General features: G+C 36.7%; 1 protein-coding gene across 6 annotated transcripts in view; it reads left to right on the forward strand.

Moving 5' to 3' along the window:
* Positions 1 to 22,674, forward strand: part of MCF2 (MCF.2 cell line derived transforming sequence) — a 112,589-nt gene that overhangs the window by 39,248 nt on the left and 50,667 nt on the right. For 3 of the 6 annotated variants that reach the window (XM_074391496.1, XM_074391499.1, XM_074391500.1), the window contains exon 1: positions 10,724 to 11,169. In XM_074391496.1, coding sequence (XP_074247597.1) covers positions 11,119 to 11,169 — 51 coding nt within the window. In that variant the 5' untranslated portion in view covers positions 10,724 to 11,118. Of the gene's footprint in view, positions 1 to 1,619; positions 1,689 to 6,531; positions 6,647 to 7,739; positions 7,831 to 10,723; positions 11,170 to 22,674 lie in introns of those variants that run through there. The other 3 variants (XM_003940726.4, XM_074391498.1, XM_074391497.1) reach the window with 3 other exon arrangements.

A 22,674-nucleotide genomic window follows, 5' to 3' on the forward strand; every position in this document is an offset into this window, starting at 1 on the left:
CACATGTATACCTGTGTAACAAACCTGCATGTTCTGCACATGTATCTCAGAACTTAAAGTATAATAATCATAATAATAAAGAAATAAAAAGTAGAACATGTTTCAGCTATTGCCACTTTTAGAGGCTCCTGAGGGGAGAGAGAGTTCTTGTATTTTTTGTATTACCCTCATTCTCACTTTTCTTCTATGGCTCCATCCTAAAAATGTCAATATGGAACACATGTTTGTAGCTGTTACAAAGACATTCTTTTATCTGATTAAACATCTAGCATGGGAAGAATAACTGCATGTGTAAATGTGTATGCCTTGGTCTGAAATATATCAAGAGTCTAAATATATAAAATTACACAACATTTTTAAGAAATGACTTTTATGTCTTGACAAAGTAGAGATTTGTAATGGCATGTATCTTAGGAAAATAAATGTCAATTAAAATTGCTTTATGTTTCAAATCATGTGTTGGGAGGATTGTTCTGTAACAGATAACTTATTCCGCTGTCTATTGTGGAACCATTGAGAACTGTTTTTTGAAATTCCTTTGAGGATTATCCTTTATAAACCACATTCATGTGGTATAATTTGAGGAGCACTGAGAAGGGTAATGCATCATCAGGCTGACACCACCAGAGACCAGGACTTTGAAGGCACTTTGTATCAGAAGGCAGGTGAAAAATATGGCTTCAGTAAGAGATGTGGAACCACAGGCATTAAAACTGACAAGCCAAAATAGCCTAGTTTGATGACCCATTTTCTTTTAAAAAGTTATCCTTGTTCATTGACCAGAGGCAGGTAGTGTACTTTGATTTTTTGGCCCCTATAGAGTTCACTAGAATTGCACATTGTAAGTTAACACTTAAGATCTGGGACAATCAAAGCACATTGAAAAATGCATGGACATTGTTTCATCTATAATGATAAAAAATGAGTTAATATGCTACTATTTATTGAACACCTACCATTATGCCAGGTATTTCAAATTTCGTTTGCATGGTACCTTGTGAGGTAGATATCATTATGCCCAGTTCATAGCTGAGGAAGCTAAAGTTTAGCTAGGCTAACTAAATTGTCCATATTTCCATGGCCAGTCAATGTAAGAAGCTGGATTTGAATCCACATCTGTCTAGACTCAGAAGCCTATACGGTTCACCACTTGTAAAATGGGATAACAATACCCACCTCAGGGATTTTTTAAGGATTCAATAAGATTAAAAAATCCAAAAAGCACTTTGTAATGGCTAATAAAGCTTTTAGAATGAAAGGCATTATCAGAAGTGAAAGACAATCTGCTACAGTGTCTCCCCATGGCCATCTACACTTCAAATAAATCTGGATGTCCTCGAGTTTGCACCTTTGTCCTTGGCTTTCTGGTGAGAGTAGTTTGTCTTGGGCATAGATTCTGAGAAGTAGGTCACTGGTTCTACTTATTCAGTGATATTTTCAAGAGTGTGATTTCCTTGCCATGTAGCTGAGAGGAGGAAAGAGATCAGCGGTGTCTATGGACACAGACCTGTGGGACTCCCAGAATAATTTTAGACACAGTGAGAAATCCTGTGTCTAAAATCATGTAATGCTGTACCTTAATATATATGTAATTTCCTCTCTTTTCTTCTTTGTCATAGAAACAAATCTGCTTCTCCGTATAAAGGACATCAGTCATTTCTTAATGCAAGACATCGCCTTCCTATCTGGTAAGCACTTTCTTATATATAGTCCAGATAGATATATGACTTGATTAGCAGTTAGTTTGGTACCTATTATATAAATATCTCTCTCTCTGTCTCTCCCTGCAGAGCTATTATATATATTCATTTGAGAAGCACTATTTTAATAAACATTTATACATTGTGCACCTAGTTTCTAAACAAATGGACATTTAGAGAATAATTAGAAGTTTTAAGCATTTTAGATATGTGAGTAAAACCGACCTTACCACTCTTGTACATTTGACTTTCAGATGAGTCTTCTTTCTTCAAAAATCTATGATAGTTGAAAGTAGAATATGTCTCCTAGGTGGGTGCAGGCTGGGTGGGAGGGGAGCAGCTGAGGCAACTTCTTTGATTACTACAATGTTTATTACAAATGCTGGCAAGTTGCACTCACTAAATAATCAGCATGCATTAAGTTTTTTTTTTAGGATTTCATTTATACATTATAAAGTTGATTTTTCTCATATATATATATTTGTATGTAATTTTTAGCAATTGTGATAAAATATGTTTAATATATGATTTATCATTTTAACCATTTTTAAGAGTAGAGTTTGGCGGCATTAAGTGTGTCTACATCTTTGTGCCACCATTGCCACCACCATCTCCAGAACTTCAAATCTTGCAAAATTGAAACTCTATATCTATTGAACAATTACCCCCCATTTCATTCTTTCCTCTCTCTAGCCCCTGTCAACCACAATTTTACTTTCTGTCTCTATGAATTTGACTGTCCTAGGTACCTAATGTAAGTAAATCATATGGTATATGTCTTTTTGTGACTGGCTTATTTCACTTAGCATAATGTTTTCAAGTTTCATCGATGTGTAGCATGTGTCAGAACTTCCTTTTAAAAGCTGAATAATATTCCATTTTATGTATATACCATATTTGTTTTATCTGTTCATCCATTGATAGATACTTTGGTTGCTTCTACCCTTTGTCTGTTGTGAATAATGCCACTAAATAGCATTACATGTTTTTAGAGATGTAACTATGGTAAACCATCCTACCCCTTTAGCTTTTGGTCAGACTTTAGGGAAAGTTTTGCTTAAAAGCAAGCAAATTACTCTCAAGTATTAGAGTAATTTGAATTATATCATTAAAGATTATATTTGTCATATTAAGCAGATAAAGAAAATCTTACTGGTATATATTAATAAATTGTTTTTATAAAGATGAGTGCTTCTTAGGTGTCGAGAGTACAAGAAACCATCTTATTCCTTTTAAATAGTTAAATTAATTCTCCTAGAAGTGACACCTACATGCTCAGTTCACTAAACAAACTTTTACTTTATAAGTGATCCTAATTGGGCACTTCAATCTGGCCTCTGCTTTTATTGTCATTATTTATTGTTTTTAAAGACAGTGTCTTGCTCTTTTGCCCAGGCTCCAGTGCAATGGCACGATCATAGCTCAATATAGCCATAAACTCCTTGGTTCAAGTGATCTTTCCACATCAGCCTCTGAAGTTGCTGGAACTATAGGAGTGTGCCACCACACCTGGCTAATTTTTATATTTTTTGTAGTAAAAGTGTTTTGCAATGTTGCCTTGGCTGGTCTTGAACTCCTGGCCTCAAGCGATCCTCCCATCTTGGCTTCCCAAAGTGCTTCAGTGTGAGCCACTGCACCCACCCTGGCCTCTGCTTTTAAATGATTATAATTACACCTATGATAAAGCTTAATTAAAAAATGATTCTAATTAGTGGTAACTGTGAATTAGTGATGACTTAATTATGGCTTTATGTTTTATTTTATAAGTGGCGTAAATGTGTGACAGTGTCAGTAAATTTAGCAGTGTGTTAGGTTTACTTTTAAGTTTTGGAGATTTTACTTAAGATTATCTGTGTTTTCTAAACTGTGTTCTAAATAGAACCGTCCTCAGGGCTTGCTGCACTCATCCAGACCCCACTCTACACATTTCTTTCCTTAATTGCTTTTTGTATTTGTTTTAAAAATGCTTCTGCCTATAGCTTCCTTTGAAGAAAGGGTTCCCAATGGCAAAATAATAATAATAATAATTAAAACTTTCCAATTTGGAATATAAATATCTCTTTTGTTCTCTTCTCACAAGTTTACTACTTAGGACAGTACTTGTAGGTGTTCAGTGTTAATAATAGCTTATAGATTAGTCAACGATAATTTACTCTTATAGGAGCCTTGCTGCTGGGTTTTTTTTTTTTTTTTTTTTTTGATAAGTATAATTTGCCTAAGTGCTAGATGGTTCTGTCCTTAACAAGAGTGACTAGCTTGCTTGGCAAGTATATAGTTATTTTATATTTAAGATATTTATTACATTATATATTACATATTATTTATATTACTAGTTCTATATCATGCTCTACTTATAGAGGCCCTTTGATTAAAGATTCACTAAATCTCTTGGTTCAGAATTATACAGTTTCTCCTTTGAGTTTCTTAACAACTCTTGAGTGGATGCCATTTATTCTCAGTGATTATTTTCACTCTACTCTTTAATTCTAGAATACCATACAGTGAAGATTAATAACCCTTCGATTTAATATTTTGGACTAGTTTGATTAAAAAATTAATTTGGGAATGAGTACTCTCAAGTTTCCCTTGGTAAATATTGAGGCAAATAATTTATCTGATCTTTTTCCATGTGTACTAGAGAAGAAAGTGTATTCTGCTTCTGTTGGATGGAATTTTCTAGAAACGTCAATTAGGTCACGTTGGTTGAGACTGTCGTTCAGTTATACAATATCCTTGCAAATTCTTTGTCTACTTGTTCTATCAATTATTGAGAGATGGGTAGTGAAATTTCTGACTAAAATTGTGAATTTGTCTATTTCTCCTTGAAGTTCTGTCAATTTTTGCTTTGTGTATTTTGAAATTCTGTTATTAGGTGCATAAGCATTTAAAATTATGTCCCATTCATGAATTGACCACTTTATCATGATCAAATGATCATTTTAATATCTAGTAATATTTTTTACTCTGAAATCTACCTTGTCAAATATTAGACAGCTTTGTTTTGATTAGTATTGTCATAGTATATCTTTTTCTATCCTTTGCTTTGGATACATTTCAATGTTTATAACATGTGTTTTTGTGGGCAGCATATAATTTGGTCTTTCTTTTTTATCCAGTGTGATGATCTTTGACTTTTAATTACAGTGTCTAGGTCATTGACATTTTATGTGATTATTCATATGGATGGATTTAAATCTACCATCTTGCTATCTTATAATAAGGAAAATACAAACAGTAAGATGGTAGAGTTTTCCATTTGTCCCATGTGTTCTTTGTTTTCTTTCATTTCTGTCTTCTTTTGAATTGAATATTGTTATGATTCCATTTTATATCCTTTTCTTTTTCTTTTTATTTTTTGAGGGGAGGAATGGGGTCTCTCTCTGTTGCCCAGTCTGGAGTGCAGTGGTGCGATCTCAGCTCATTGCAACCTCCACCTCCCAGGTTCAAATGATTTTCCTGCCTCAGTTTCCTGAGTAGCTTGGGATTACAGGTATGCACCACCACATCCAGCTAATTTTTTATTTTTGGTAGAGACAGGATTTCCACATGTTGGCCAGACTGGTCTTGAACTCCTGACCTCAAGTGATCCTCCCACCTTGGCCTCTCAAAGTGCTGGGATTACAGGCATAAGCCACTGTGCCTGGCCTATGTCCTTTTCTACAGTCATATTTTTATTGCAGATTAAATTAAAAATTTGTACATCTTTATTCACTTAAATTCAGCCAAATAAAAATTACAACTAAACTCAAAAAGTTTCTATTAGTGAGCTAAATTCAAAGGCCACCTTGCAACTTTTATCCTAAAATAATTCTTCAAATTCTGTTTAGCACTTTATTGAGCATTCATGCTCTGTGTAGGTGCTAGGCTGGCTGCAGATGTGGACCTTAAACACATGTAAGGCTCATCTCTGCACTTAGGTGGCTTTCATTTTCAGTATTTCTCATCCTCCAGGCTGCATAGTGGGCTACTGAGATGGATAGAGAAACAGGTGGAGAGACCAGAATGAAAGTCCAGAGCCAGTGCAATCATTCCCCCACCAAGAATCCCTATGACAGTTACCACTATTCCTTGTTCCTATGGAAATGAGCTTAGGGCAGCCTCACCTATAAACCCTGGGATCCATGCTTACCGGGGGTCAAGGTCACCCACTTGGTCAAGATACTGCTGGATACAACTGTTCCAGGTTAATAGCTGCATGGGCCTGTGGGGAGCTTCCACAATCCTATCCTTCTGCCTGGACACCGACCCAGGCTGAACCCAGGTTAACACTGAATGTTAACCCAGAGGGAATTTGTCATCTTTCTTTGCATTAATAAAATTCCTATGTCATTCCTGTCATTATTGCTTTTGTTGTTTCTTCCATAAACACATTAAACCATCACCTATTTCCTATAGTGTGCTCTGTATCTTTTCCTGCTCACTATGACACTAAGAGATCGATTATATCAAGTTTCCCACTTGCTGTCAAGCCATCAGTCACCCATTTTGAATTTAGGCTCATTGGTATAGAAACAGTCATTTCCCAACCTTCTGGTTGTCCAGTTTGGGTAATCGGCTATTTTCAACTATATTTACTATATGTATTTTATGACATTTTCTTCTGACTGTATTCATTCATTTTACTCTCTTTCTTTTTCCCTTTTTCTTAAGAAACTACTTTGCCACTTTTTAAACTTGAAGTGTCAGGAACTTGGAGCCATTTTGGTTTATGTGGAGATCATAATCCTTATAACTTTGTGTTGCGGCAAAACAGTATTCATATCTAAAATTCTCTTCCTTGCCTCATTGTTATATACTTTTTAAATTCAGTTGATTTTTTCTATTATTGTAGGTGGCCGGGGAAAGGACAATGCTTGGATTATTACATTTCCAGAAAACTGTAATTTTAGATGTATACCAGAGGAAGTAATAACAAAAGTGCTTACTTACCTGACATCTATTGCAAGGTATAATATTTCGTCATAATTTTTCAATTCACTTTATATCACATATCCATCTGGATGTCATAACAGGAAAATGGCTTGATATAGCTATTATTATTTTTGTAAATGATCAACCAACTGCAAAGTAGATAAGAAGCGCAACTTAGAAGGAGAACCTGGCAGCTACCTAAATTGTTACAAAAGTTATACTGATGGTCTATGAAAATAAAATTGGGGATCTAGAAGTATTTGTTCCCATGAAACATAAATACTTTAATTTGCTTAAAAGGAAATATTACCAGCCAAGAGTGAGGACAGCCATTTTTCATTCCTTCTGAATATAACACAAGTGGACCAAATCTTAAGTAGATTCAATAGTGGTACTAGGAGATACTAGGAGGAATGTCTTGATATTAAAAATTATTGGAACTAGAATGCTTTAAAATGGAAAGTTTTGAAAGGTTTCTTAGAGATTTCATTTATGTTAAAGACAAAATTTTCAAAGGAAGCATTTTCTCGTTACCCTGAAGCACAAGAGGACACAAATCTAGGATGATAAAATTCAGAGTCTCATGAACAAAAATCAAATCTGAAAAAATGAAACTTACAATGTACCTATCGAAGCTTGAAAGTGATATTTTTAGGGCAAATAGAAGTTATATTTTCCATTAAACTGCATTTCCTCAAGGAGCAGACTAGAGTTAGAAAAATAGATTTAGCAGTGTTATTTTGAATGAGTGAATGGATCATTGTCTCATGATGAATTGCACGCAAAGTTAAATCTGATTGCATGAAGGACAGTTATCTTTTGAGTTTTCCCACACCCAAGATTATATAGCATTTCAAATCAGTTTTAGTGACCTATCTTCATTACTCTATTACTTTCCTATTTAAAAGATTGACATTAACGCTGCAAAAGGAATTTTAAATAGTGAGTAAGGGAATATGCATTCAAATTAGTTTTCTAAGATAGTACTTTGCGGTAGCTTTCCAAATCCAAATCTCTCCTCAGTGAAGATATTAAATGTAGATGAAATATTCAGAAATTGAACGAAGACCTATGTAACAAATTTGCATTATTATTAAGAAAAAGTTCTTATTTCCTCTTATCTTGCAGGCAAAATGGATCTGACTCCCGGTTTACCATTATTCTGGATCGAAGACTGGATACGTGGTCTTCTCTCAAAATCTCTCTCCAAAAAATCTCAGTAAGTATCTATGCAGTGTACAGTAACTTTTAATTTTTGTTTTACATGATACTTTCTGTTTTGGGAGGTATAGATTACTTTGGTACTGATGGAGACAATAAGAATAGATGGGATGATGAGGAGGGAAAGCAGAAGGAGAGGTTGTAGCGGAGACTGAGATAAATAACTCTACCCAAAATAAAACCTAATAAGAATGAGTGAGTTGTTAGTGGTTCAAACAAGGCAAGTTTTATGGAAACTTTTTTTTTTTAGTGGAAATAGCTCTGTTGCATACTCATTGTATGTGGAAAAATGTAAAGAAGAAAGTTTAAAACAATAGTCGGTAATCCAATGACCCCAAAATAAGCAGTTTTTAACATTTTAGTGTACAACTTTCTAGACTTATTTTACCCTAGGATAGGGTAGGGAGACGAGTCTCATATAAAATGATGTATCTCCCCTACTGGTATCTAGTCCCCAGTTTCCCAAGACCCAGAGAAACATTTTCTGTAATTAAAACAATGAGAAATACAGTTCTGCCCATGACCAAGATGGTCTATTTTTAGGCTTACAAGGATATCATGAAATTGACACTTTATTTTCATTGATGAGGAGGGAAATGAGGAACCCCCAGACTCCTTCTGAGCTGGCAAGATTGGGGCTCTCTGTGGAAGTGTCATGTGGCCAACTTCCTCTATTAGACCAGAGTAGCTGGGAATCAATATATTCTTTTCTTTGAGATTCCAACATTTACTTTGTTCTCCTGACTGAGGAGGTCACACTTACCACAAGAAGTTGATTTAGTTGCAAAGGCAAAACAAAAATCTAGGTTGTTGGACTTCCAAGCCAATGTTCTAGCACTCACAAGGTAAAATGAGTAAGATCATTATTCTTTTAATACCCAGAATGGATTATTTCTCATTTTGGACAAATAAGCAAAAAGTGGTTTCCTGTTTATTTAACACAGGTGTTTAATCAATAGCAGTGGAGAGAAGAGTTAACATCAGATACACTCAGATTAGTAAAACAAAATAGAAAAAACTTGACTTTGTATAGCATATTTGTGCTTTTTCAAAAGCATTCACATTTATTAAGTGTTATTGATTCACTTCATTTCCTGATAAGTACTGCAGGTAGGTATCACCATAACTGTCTTACAGATGATGAAATCACATTGATATGTGCACTTTGGAATGGTTATGTGATGAATCCAAGGTCAAATAGCCAAGTAACCAAAAGAGCCATAGCAATAATTGAAATGCCAAGAATTCTAGTTGGTAATGCTTTCTATCATTTTCCAACTAGCTTACAAATGGACAAATTCAAAGGTATTTAGAAAAAGGTAAAATTTCTTTTCAGAGAGTAAATCTGTTCTCCATATATGATTGAGCTTTATCAGTGGGGCTAAATAAAGTAAAAGCTATTTCCCTTGCTCTGGTCTTTTAGGATCAGTCCCTGGGCATATTGAGTAGACCTTGGTTTATGCTAATAATGGCTTCTATTATACTAAATAGAGCACTTGTTGCTTTAAAACATTTTTTTTTATCACCCAGGATTTTTCTTTTGGCCAACACTGCACCTGCCTGATTAAATTAATTTTCATTGTGTGACTGGTACATGACATTAGTTATTTTTTGGTAGAGTTTTATTTTTATTATTCAAAATAGGTGGCTTGTAACAGAGGTTCTATTTTTCATTAAAGAGAAATATAAGATTAGGTCATGATCCTGTCATTTTGAAGTCAACAGAGGGTAATTACTTGTTTACTGGGGAGTGATACTCCCCTTTCTGTATTCCCAGGGCTGCTTTCTCAGTGGAGAATTATGACCTATGCTCCGTAAAGAGCTTGGATCTCAGGGTCCCTTTATTTTCATAACTGCCAAATTGATCGTGCTGGACAAGGGAGGGGTATAGGTGTCAACCACATGTAACTGGCTATAGGTTGTTTTAGCTTTTTCTTTTTTAACATGTTAAATGTTTTTGCTTGTGGTATAGTTTCTCTACCCATAATCAAGAGCACATTAATTACATCTCAACCATTAATAACTGTTGGTTAACTGGCCGGGCACGGTGGCTCACGCCTGTACTCCCAGCACTTTGGGAAGCCTATCTGGGTGGATCACGAGGTCAGGAGTTCGAGACCAACCTAGCCATGATGGTGAACTCTCATCTCTACTAAAACTACAAAAATTAGCTGGGCGTGGTGGCGGGCACCTGTAATCCCAGCTACTTGGGAGGCTGAGGCAGGAGAATCACTTGCATCCGGGAAGCAGAGGTTGCAGTGAACTGGGATCGTGCTACTGCACTGCAGCCTGGGTGACAAAGCAAGACTTCATCTCAAAAAACAAAAAAACAAACAACAACAATAACAAACTGTTGGTTACTGTTTGAAATATAGGTAAATATTGAATGCAAGCTCATTTCAAGTGCAAAAGTTGGCATTCAGAAGGGATTTCTAGTGAAGTCTACCATTGTGTAGCTAGGTATAATTGCCTGTGGTATATTATTTCAAAAAAGTGTCTGTGAAATAGTCATACAATTCAATTTCAAGACCTTTATTTGTGGATTTCAAAATAAATAAAAGCATTTAGGTTATATTTCATAATTAATGAAAGGAAACTTTATTTTAGTTATACATTTTGGGGAAAGGTTAATTTGGAAGAGAATCCTATCTATCTTAGAAAGTTTGCATATTCTATTCTTTCTGGATTAATATCAGTACAAAATTTTGCAAACTATATTTGTTCACAAGGCTGAAACCAGAATATAATTTAATAACAGAGAAAACAAAACAGAATTGAAATTTAAGTCATAGACCAGGGTAGGATGAAAGTAAAAAGCATGAGTTAATACTACCTTCACAAAGATTCTTAGCATTCCACCTTAAAAATCAAACTGCGGAGAGGAGAAAGCCAGTCCCATCAAGCCTGCTCCTAGGAAGAGAGCTGGTTTTTTTCCTTCCTTCTTCCACTCTTAGGACATGCCTGATCTTCTTGAGCAGTCCAGCACAAGCTAATCCACAAGGTTCAATCAGGCTAAGTAATTGGAGGAATGTGTCAACTCTGAATTACAACGAGCAGAAGGGAAGGATATGTCAGCTGACTAATCAGGGATAGTGGTTTTTTTTTTTTTTTTTTTTTTTTTTTCTCCCCAGCGCTGCTGCCACTGTGCTAATGGAAGCAGCTACGGCAGCTTTGTTTGATAGAGATTTTTGCCTGCCGTTTTTAAATACTACCCAAGAAGCAGCTCATATTTCATCAATGTTGCATTAACAATTGGAACAGAAGAGTGTATCTGTGTATAGGCGAAATGGCAGAAGCAAATCCCCCAAGAGGCAAGATGAGGTTCAGAAGGAATGCGGTAAGGGCTCTGTCTGCACTCCTGGAAAGCCTATTCCCAAGTTCAAGTGCTGGGATGCTGCAGCATGGTGCTATAGCACAAACTGCTGAGTGGGGTTTTTAAGGACAGATGGAGAGAATGGAGACTTATATTTGCATGGATTGCATTGATGTGATTACTGTAATATTGACATAGGGTAATTTTCAGGCAAATGAGGAGTTAGAATATAATTTCAAAATCTAAATGTCATCAAGTTTATGGATGAGAACCTTAGTCATGTTATTCGTTTAAGACTGTATGAACAATTTTGAATCATTTGACAGCATAGCTTTAAATCATGACTTAAAATACTATCTAACAAAAGGATTCATCCTTTCCTTCACCATGATCAAGTAGCGTATGTTGCCTGGGATGGGTCTGGAGGTGATTCTATCATCACTTAAAATGTAGCCTTTCCTGGGTGTTACTGTACAAGTGATAAAATCTGTAATGATTTGAAATCCTTATGGTTTCAATTCTTTTCCAAACTTAAACTTCACAGGTTCAAAATTGTTGCCTACTTACAACTTTTTTTTTTTTAAAGAAAAAATACAGTAACTCACTTTTCATTATAGTCTAGAATTTGGAAATCTCTACTTTCAGTTACATTTCAAGCACTCTTTCTTTTACCTAAATTTTATCTTCATTTATTAATTAGTAAATTTCCAGCAAATTTCTAATATGATCTTTAGATGTATTTTTGAGAAATATTGAAATAACACTAATTTAATAAAAAAAAAATCTTCAAAAAGGCTTTAAATGCCACTCTTTTTCTTTCAAAGCTTAATATAATGTTATTGATGTTATGGTTTAAAATATAAATTTGCTCACTAAAAATATCGAGATCACACACACATACACACACACACACACACACACACAAATAAGAAGGTAAACATTGGCCATCAGAAAAAAATGACATTTTGAATTAAAATTAAGATAAGGAAAGTAAGACTTTTATTATTGTTGAATGACAGTGAACATTAATAGGTGAGTAAATGATTTATTTTCTAATAAAGCTCTTAGCACAGACTGCTATTTTACAAATTATAGTTGGTTTTACTTTGACAAAATTATATCTTTGGCCCTATACATGTTTTTATATTTATATAAGAATGTAGGGCTAGACTTTTAACAGACAATTTATGGTACACATGAAATATTTGTGTTTGTGCTTTGGAGTATTGTAAGCAACTGATATTAGCACTTTTGTTATCAAAGGTAACTTAAGCTTTCAGAAAGTTCCTAATTTCTTGTATATATATATATATATATATATATATATATATATATATATATCAGTGCTGAACTTGGTTTCAGGTCTATACACATGCATTAATATACACACAAATAAATATAGCACAAGGGTACTCATTGAAAAGACATATCCAGCACTGTGATATATACAACATAAGTTACAAAGGTAAATATGGAATGGCTACTGGGCTGAAGGAACTCTCAATCTAGTGGAAAGGGTAAGACATGTTCATAAATAACTATTTTGAAAAGAAATTCTGGCTGGTAGAGAAGGCCTCATTCAGGGGATGGTATGTGTTTGGGTGTTAAGTAAGAGCATATGTTGCTGTTACCTTTCCTTGATTCTTTCCTATGTTTTTTTTTTCCCTCATAAATGAATTAAGTGACTCCTTGGAACAGGTATTATGAGTGAGATTAATTGGATTAATTCTGAAGCCTAGAACTATAGTAGAAGACACATAAGTTTTGCTTGTATGGATAGGACTTGACAAGAGTAAAGAATTTGAACCTCAGGTAGTGAAAAAAATGGTTTCACCTTGAAGCGTCTCTGGATTTGGGTTGATCCTGGAGGCTATGATAGGTGGCATCTAAAAGGATGGTCCAGTGCCATTTGAAGTCCAAAATAAATAAATAAATAAATAACTGAACTAGTTACTTGGTAGAAATTTCAATGACTGTAGCTGAGTGAGAGAGAGGGGAGGAGAATAGAGAGATATGTGACAAACAGGGCAAACCATGAGAAAGGAATATTGCTTTGGGCTGTCCTGCCCCTGAGGTCACTCGACATGTTGCTTGGCAACTCATACTATCTGTATTCTTTAAGGTGGGAATATGGGAAAAGAGTGTGAAAGTGGCTCATACTGTTGTAACCTATTTTCTATAGCTTGAGGTAATGAGATTTTTTTCCCAGCATATTCTGGAGAGATGGTTCAGATCTTATCAAAGTCAAGTGCCTGTCAGCATCTCAACATTTGTCTGATATTAGATTATACTTTCCTTTTGGTGGACTGTATCCTCTAAATTGTTTCCAGCATCTTGTTTCAAATGTTGTTTGTCCCATTTTGGAAACGTCAAAGTCAAATTATCCCTGAATGGCAAACAGTAAATCTGAATGTACATTCAGTCTATGAAATGTTAGGTGTCTAGAAAGTTTGCCCTTAGAATCCAGATAGGCCTTACTACTGCTGCTGACTGACTGTGCCTCAGTGTGCTCCTCTGTGAAAAGGGAATAATATCTAGTTTACTGCAATGTTATGAAGGCTAAATAAGATTATATATATATGAAGTCTGACACATACATAATGGCTTTTAGTCAAGGATCTCTCTTATTGTTACTCCCTTTCTTAACCCTAAAGATTAAAAAAGAAAAGCTATAGGAGCATAAATTATTTTTATAGTAAATAACCAAACTTTTATGTTTTATGAGGTACTTTCAACATTCTAGAAGTAATAACTAGAATAACTGAAAAGTGTGCATAGGGTGATGAATTGCCTCCCTTAGAGAGCACACACAAGAGTATTAAACAAGGTTAATTTCTAGACTTTGGCAGTGAAATGATGGATTTGGTTTATGCCTGCTCTTGTTATTGTTGTTGTTACTGCTGTTAGATCATAGAACTAAGCAATCTGGAAGTACGAGTGAGTAAAAGGGAGTAAATTTGTTCTCTGGGAGGGAAAGATGTGGGGGAGCTTATTTTGTGCTTGTTACCTTGAAGAGCCAGTAAGAGCTACTGCTGAGGGCTAGGGTGGGACCATGTACAATGATTGGACACATGGCTCCGAGTCCTATGTGATGGGCAGCTGGTTCACTTTTACTGAGATGTCTTTAAGCAGTCACATGCTGGAACTCCAGAAAAATGCCTGCAAGAAGCTAAAACCAATGCTGTTTCCTCTCTCAGGGAAAGTATTTTTTTGAAAGCAAAAACACAATGAAATAAAACAAGACTAACCTTTGCCCAAATCCCTTTGCTTTTTTGACAATTTCTCAAAACTGATTTATGCTTTTGAAATCTCAGGTTTGATTTTAGGGAAAAAGAAATCATGCTTTTTCATGTTTATATAACCATACAGATTAGAGGTTCTTAAAGCAGTATACGCAAGAATTTAGAAATATAATATTCCCAAACCAAAATGGGAAAGTTCACTGGTCTTGAGCTGTATTTGCTGTGATATGTGCATCTGATACCCTATGCTGTTTGATTGTTCATTTAAATACCAGCTTTAAAATGGATTATCTTGAAACTTTTCGTTATTACAAATATTGGTATATAGAGAAAAAGTACTCTCTCTATGTATACCTATATGTATATCCACATAGATACATACAAACTAATCTTAAATTTATATGGCTTGTCAGGTTAAAATTGCTCGAGAGTGTTTTGTCCCCTGTAGATTCTCACAGCCAGCGATCATAGACAAGGATTTGTTCATATTATTGATATTGGTCGATGTTCAGATCTATGAAGCTTTTGGTTCAGTGGTTGCAAATTGTCAGTGCACAGATATGTTTTGTTTAGACTGTACAGCATTTTAACAAACTTTTAATTTGTTTTCCATCTTTAAACATCTGGGCTTCACATGACAACCTGGGTTTCTGTCTTCTCTTGAAAAACCAAAGAGTTGACAATGCTGGGCCCACCTTACCCCATGACAACATGTATCTGGAGCTGACTTATGAGTGTCCTCTGCTTTGAATGTTCTCCAGTTCACCACAGTCCCTACCACTTCCTGTTGCTCCTCATCATATAGAAAGAGTGTGAATTGCTATTTTCCACCTAGGTAAGCTGTTCATTAATTAAGCCTACTTCATATTTACATTATCTCCCTAACACTTGTTAGGCATTCAAGTTTGTCACCTTTGCTTCAGGTCTCAGGTTTAGATTCTCAACCGACCTGATCCTTGTATTATTTCTGCTGTAATTTCTCCAAATTCCTCTTGTTGATTGAGTCTAGTTCTACAGGCAGGCGAACCAGGGTTTTACTTCTGCGACTTAGGAGCTAGAAGGTCTTGAAAAATTGCCTGATCTCACAAAAACTCAATGTATCAGTTCCCTATTGCTGCTGTAACAGATTACTACAACCGTAGTTACTTAAAACAATGAAAATGTGTTGTTACAGTTCTGGAGGTTAGAAGTCCAAGATTACCCCACTGGGCTAAAAATCAAGGGTCAGCAGAGCTGTGTTCCTTCTGCAGACTATAGAGGAGAATCTGTTTCTTTGACTTCCCTAGCTTGCAGTTTGTCCACAGTCCTTGGTTTATATCCCTGCATCACTTTGACTTCTGTCATCACATCTTCTCTGACTCTCCTGCCCGCCTCTTTTCCTAATGATTACATCAGTCCCACCATAATAATCCAGGATAATCTCCCCATATCAAGATCCTCAATCACATTTATAGTCTCTTTTACCATGTAAGACAACATATTCATAAGTTCCAGGGATTAGGATGTAGACATCTTTGGGGATAATGACATTCAGTTTCTCCAGTTGTGAAATGAGGACAAAAATAGAACCTACTTCATGTAAATACTTAGCACAGTGTCATAATAGTGCCCCTTATGGGCATAATTCTAGTAGTATACATTCAATAAATGACATTTCCACCCCGTCCAACTATCCAATATCCTTTCCCTAAATTAAAGCTTTGAGAGGTCCTGAATATATATCTATATATCTATATATCTATATATCTATATATCTATATATATATATCTATATATATATATCTATATATCTATATCTATATCTATCTATCTATATATATATATTTGGCTAAAGAGAAGCTATGAATAGTAGTCATAAATGTGAGGTCTGGATTCACTTTAAAAGTATGAGTTTGGTAGGCACCTATTATGGTCTGGGTTAAGTGAATTGGGGGGATGAGGATTAAAAGTTCAGGTACGTCTTATTCACATGGGGGCATGAGGGATAAAAACAATCCACCTGATCTGAACTGTATGATTTAGTTTTCTAGAAAAATAACTGACAAATCAAATGCACTGAGTGCCACCTGATTGCTCTGATTGCTTAGTAGTCGTGTAGCTATTGCCTACAAGTTATTTAGTTTCCCAAATGGCTACTAAAGTTGAGAGTAACTTGGATTAAAAGAGTCCATGTGGTGGCGGGGTGTGGTGGCTCACGCCTGTAATCCCCACACTTTGGGAGGCTGAGGTGGGTGGATCACGAGGTCAGGAGTTCAAGACCAGACAGGCCAACATGGTGAAACCCTATCTCTACTAACAAATAAAAAAAATTGCTGGGCATTGTGGCTTGTGCCTGTAATCCCAGCTAATTGGGAGGCTGAGGTAGGAGAATTGCTTGAACCAGAACCCGGGAGGTGGAGGTTGCAGTGAGCCAAGATCGTGCCACTGCACTCCAGCCTGGGCTGCAGACAGAGTGAGATCCCATCAAAAAGAGCCCATGTGCTCTAGGAAGATATGCAGAAAAGATTCTAAAATTATGCAATAACAAAAAATTTTATAAATGTAATTATGTAGTTTTTATTCTTTGATAATGCATTTTCTTTAAAAGCGCAGTTTTTCTGGGCTTTTTGTGACAAGTGAATTATTAAATATTTTGAAGGAATTAAGGAATGAGAATGTATGCTGTAGGGCTGTTGGGCCCCACAGGGTCGTGGAGTGGCCTTTATGCTGTGCTGAAGTGCAGGATCCAAGAAGTAAAGAGACAGGATATTGAAGAACTTGTGAAGAGCATCTGGACTCGGTGGACCATGCCACCTATGACCGGAGACAGGCGAGGTCTGAATGCTCAGAAGCGTCTGTATTTATTAGGTACAAGCAGGGGGAAGGGTCGTAAGTGAGGTCATCATCTATAGCCTTAGTGATAAGGCATACATAATCACGTGAGTCACAAGCAAGGGGGCCACCTCATTATGTCACCTGGGCAGAGAGGTGGGCCATGTGCAGTAGGGGTCTGTGCCGTGTGCAGTAGTAGAGGGTCATGTACAGAAAAGGGGTCCACCCCCATTAGGTCACTGAGGCAAGGAGGTGGGTTGTGTGCAACAGGTGTGCAGTACTTCTTACCTGGGGACTGGAGACTTCAAAGGATTTCTAATGGAAGGATACTGGAAGCCAATGCAGTGGGAGCTGATAGACTTGTGCTCTTCTCTTAAGATATTTATGGCAGGATGATTTGAGCTAGCACAGAAACAAGAAAAGTCTGACAGAGTGTACAGCCGTTGTGACTGGTCACACCAGAGGGGTTCTTCTCCCTTGGTTATTTGCAGGATCTCAGGCCCGAGGCCTACTTTCCACAGGAACTGAATGCAAGATACTACAACTCCTTTATCAGGAGGAGATGCTCTTGCTCCAAGCCTGCCATACAGCATATGCCCTTCCAAGCAGGGATGCCACCGCCTGGGTCTTTGGTTCTCGCCCTGGTCTGGCTGTTTTCCCATGTACTGCTTCTGTTCTGTGACTGCTCTAGACATTCCTCCTCCAACAAACTGCTATGTGGTTATATGGAAGGATTCTATAAATCAGCACTAAATGTGTCAGTACAGCTCCAACTACAATACCTATATGATTATATAGAAAGATTATATGGAATTAAGTATGATTATATATACATAAGCTAAATATAGTAAGCAGTAAGTTATTATATAGAAAGATTATATGGGACTAAGTATGATTATATACATAAGCTAGATATAAGAAGTAAGCAGTGAGTTATACTTCAGGCACTAATTGTGCCTGGGGTCTGCACAGTTCTTCCTGCATGCCCATGGGGGGTGTTACTCACATATGCTAAGATAATCAGAAGGTTTTACTCAAGAATGAACTGATTAGAATATAGAATTATCTTTAGAAACAATTTATATAGCTGTCATATGTAGCTATCAATGTTTGGGATAAACCACTTTGTTAAATAGAGCAATGACAGGTTTAATGAACATCCAACATAAAATCTCTGACTTGTGAGCAGCTGAATACCCTACCCCTGCTTAAAATCACTTCACTACTTGTCTTGCAGACAGTGATTTTCCTTCTCTCTCCTTTCTTTCTGTTTTGTTCCCTGCTATGTGGTTAGCCATCTCTGGAGCTGGTTGCTGGTACAGCCATGATCTCCTAGGAATGGCAGAGTAGAGAGCAGGGCCTTACCTCAGGCAGAGAGTTGCTGAATAGACCTCTCTATTCCCATAGTATCCTCCTATATCCTCCTCCCCAACACATAATTTTGGAGATGGGTGAGTATCCCTGGATTGAAGTCAGCCCCAGGTTCTTGTATCCAGAGAATTCTAGATACAAGAGAATATGAAATAAAGGAAAGTTAGAGAGAGACAGAGAGAGAGAGAGAGAGAGAGAGAGAGAGAGAGAGAGAGAGGAAACGAGATCAACCTAGAATTCATGAAAGAATAAAATTAATTTTTCTTTAAATGTTGGCAAAAGTGGGTGGTTTCAATTTCATTTAAAAGTGAAAAAATAAACAGGTTCAGTGCAGGTGAGTATAATAATATAATGGGAATTTACCCAGGTGAAGAAAAAGGAAAGGCTTAACTCCCAAAATGAAAGGGGTAAAAATAGAATCCGTGTTTTCCATTTAAAAATAAGCCCAAAGAGCCAGGCATAGTGGCTCATGCCTGTAATCCCAGCACTTTGGGAGGCTGAGGTGGGCGGATCATGAGATCAGGAGATCGAGAGCATCCTGGCTAACACAGTGAAACCTCATCTCTACTAAAAAAAGAAAAAAAAAATTAGCTGGGCATGGTGGCATGTGCCTGTAATCCCAGCTACTCGGGAGGCTTAGGCAGGAGAATTGCTTGAACCCAGGAGGCAGAGGTTGCAGTGAGCCGAGATTGCACCACTGCGCTCCAGCCTGGGTGACAGAACGAGACTCCATCTCAAAATAAAACAAAACGAAACAAAACAAAGCCCAAAGTTCCCACAAGTCCCTGTCAGATTCTCCCTTTAAACAAGCCTTTATCCATATCCCTAAAATATTCTACCCACACCTGCCTGTCCTGAGGTTCAAGAATCTAAGGCAAAATTTTTAAACTATCTTATTAATATTTTAGATTTTAAAAAGTGCCTTTTCATGTCTTTTGCTCACTTTTTAATGGGATTGTTTGTTTTTCTCTTGTAAATGTGTTTAAGTTCCTTAAATACGACTGCGTGTTTTCACTTATAAATGGGAGCTAAATGATAAGAACTCATGAACACAGAAGGAAACAGCAGACACTGGGGTCTACTTGAGGGTGGAGGGTGGGAGGAGGGAGAGAGGCAGAAAAGATCACTATTGGGTACTGAGCTTAATACCTAGGTGAAGTAATAATATGTACAACAAACCCCCATGACATGTGTTTATCTATGTAACCTTTGCATGTACCCCCAAACTTAAAATAAAAATTTAAAAAGTGATTTTATATTTATTTTTTCTTTTAATTCCTGTAATAACTGGAAAATACGTGTGTGTGTGTGTGTGTGTATATATATATATACATATATTTGAGGCATAGTCTCAATCTGTTGCCCAGGCTGGAGTGCAGTGGCACAATCTCAGATCACTGCGACCTCCACCTCCTGGGTTCAAGTAATTCTCACACCTCAGCCTCCGCAGTAGTGGGGACCACAGGCCTGTGCCATCACACCCAGATAATTTTGTTGTATTTTTAATAGAGACAGGTTTTAACTATGTTGGTCAGGCTGGCCTTGAACTTCGGGCCTCAAGTGATCCTCCCATTTCAGCCTCTCAAAGTGATGGGATTATAGGTGTGAGCCACCATGCCCAGCTGGAAAATACATACACTTAACATAAAATAAAATATACATTATGTAGATAATAGAAGGTAGGATAAACATTACCATTTAGAACTGTCTTTCTGTTTCTCTGTCTGTCACTCTTTTTCTCTATACATGTTAACTTTATTCTTTTCAATGTTTCTCCACCAGCAGGGCCCTTGGCAACCGGCTGCTATTAAATGGCATCCTCAAAGTTTCTTTCACTCTGTATTAGTTTGAAAATCCTAGGGCAGGACTTCTTTGGCCCTGCTTACATCAAATGTTCATGCTAATCTTTTTTCCTTTCCTTTTTTAAAGAGGTGAGGTCTCGCTCTGTCACCCACGCTGGAGTACAGTAGTACCATCATGGCTCACTGGAGGCTCAACTTCCTGGGCTCAAGCGATCCTCCCCACTCAGCCTCCTGAGTAACTGCAACCGTAGGCATGTCCCACCATGACTAAATAATTTTTAATTTTTTTGTAGCGATGGGGGTCTCACTATGTTGCCCAGGCTGTTCTGGAACTCCTGGCCTCAAGCAATCCTCCATCCTTGGCCTCCCACATTGTTAGGATTACAGGCATGAACTACCATGTCTGGCCCTAATCATACATCTAATCACTACTAATCATTTTGTGTTGGAAAAGCAGGGCCATGTAAGAAAATAAGAGTTCTCATTTGGAACCAATGTATAAAATAATAGGAGGGAGTGTAGTTTCTTAGATGAAGGAAGAGAGTAACAGACATGGCCTGCTGGGGGAATTATGAGTTGAACCACAATCCCAATTTATGTATATTGATAATCATTGTTTATCGATTTAATTTTATGCTCTTTTAATTTACTGATTGTGCATATCACACTCATTACTCTTTTATTTACTCTAGTTCTCATTGCCACTTAACATTTTATGTTTTATCACTATCTCAAACTGAATTAAGAAAATCCCCAGTTTTGAGCAACATTTCCCAAAAAGTCTGTCTTATACCCTGGTGAAAGTAACTTTTTTCTTTTATTTTAAAATATACTTTATTTTTTAGAGCAGTTTTAAATTCATAACAAAATTGAACAGGAAGTACAGAGAGTTCCCATAAACTCCTTGCCCCACAATATCTTATTAATTCTTATTTTATAGTTTTGTTTAATTACTAATATTGTAACATGTCTGAAATATAATTGCAGTTGGGACATTTTTCATATATTTTGCTCTATTATGCTTTATCTGCCATCTTGAGGCTGATGACTCCTGATTCTGCACTCCTAGCCTAGACTTCTTTCCCTTCTTACTTATACAAACAGCTGTCTGAAGGACATCATCTGGATGTCCTGCTGACCCTTCCAACCTAATATGTATATGAATGGGGATCACAATCTTGTGTCCCTCCTTAAAACCTGTTTATTTTGTGTTTCCCTATCTCAGTGAAGGTTGTAACATTCAATCAATTAATCAAGCCCCAAATCTGAAGTTCGATCCTCCTAGTCCCTCCTTTCTCAGTGAGTACATCAGGTGGTTTTGACTTGCTGATTGTACCTCCTAAATTCTACCCTTATTCCTGCTACCGTTGCTTTAGTTCAGAAATGCATCATTCCTGGCTTGGATTACTGTACCAGCCTTCTAGCTCATCTGTCTGCTTCTACTCTTGTTCAAATCCAGTTCTTCCAAAGCCAAAGTGATCCTTCTAAAATGCAAATCTGACCATGTTGCTTGCTGCTCAAAACCTCTTAGAGACTCCCCTAACCTCCGGGAAAAAAACCCATGATCCCTTCTGATGTGGTTCTGGCCCATTTTCCCAACACCATCTCCCATTGTCCCCCGACAGCATTTCATCTAGCTCTCTTAACTAGGGCCTTTTCAGGAGGTGGGGTAGTTTAGTGATTAAGAGCACAGACTTAGGGGCAAATCAAGGCTTTGCCAGCTGGGGTAAAGTATACTTAAACTTTGAGTCTCACTGTCTTTGTTTGTAAAAGTGAGTAACCTAACTCCTTCATAGCATTATTATAAAGAGAATCTATGATAATATTGGCAAAATCCTTTGGACAGAGTAGGCATTTAGTACATGGTGATTTATTATTAAAATTGGGCTATGCTACTCCATTCTCCACTTATTTTGCAAGGTGCCCTCCTTTGCCTTTTGAATTCTTTAGTATAGCAATTATTTTTGACTGCCTACTATGTGCCAGTAAGTTCTAGAAGTTGGGGAAACATTGGTGAACTGGAATGGCGTTCTGATCCAATTAATTCCTTGTTATGCTTCGAGACCTTTTTGGCCTTTCTATGTCTCGGAGAGTTTGTACTACCATTTCCCCTTGTATATTATTCTAATTCCTTTGATTACTTATCAACTTACCATGTTAAAGAGTTGCTGATTACTAATGGACTCTGCAGTTGAACTGTTGAGTAGAGATTGTATTTTGTTAATTTTTGAACATTTAATGCCTAACAGAGCATGATAATCATTCATTTAAATACATGAAGTAGACACATAGATGTTCGGTAA

Source organism: Saimiri boliviensis, chromosome X, assembly GCF_048565385.1.
Source record: "Saimiri boliviensis isolate mSaiBol1 chromosome X, mSaiBol1.pri, whole genome shotgun sequence".
Taxonomy (NCBI): Eukaryota; Metazoa; Chordata; class Mammalia; order Primates; family Cebidae; genus Saimiri; species Saimiri boliviensis.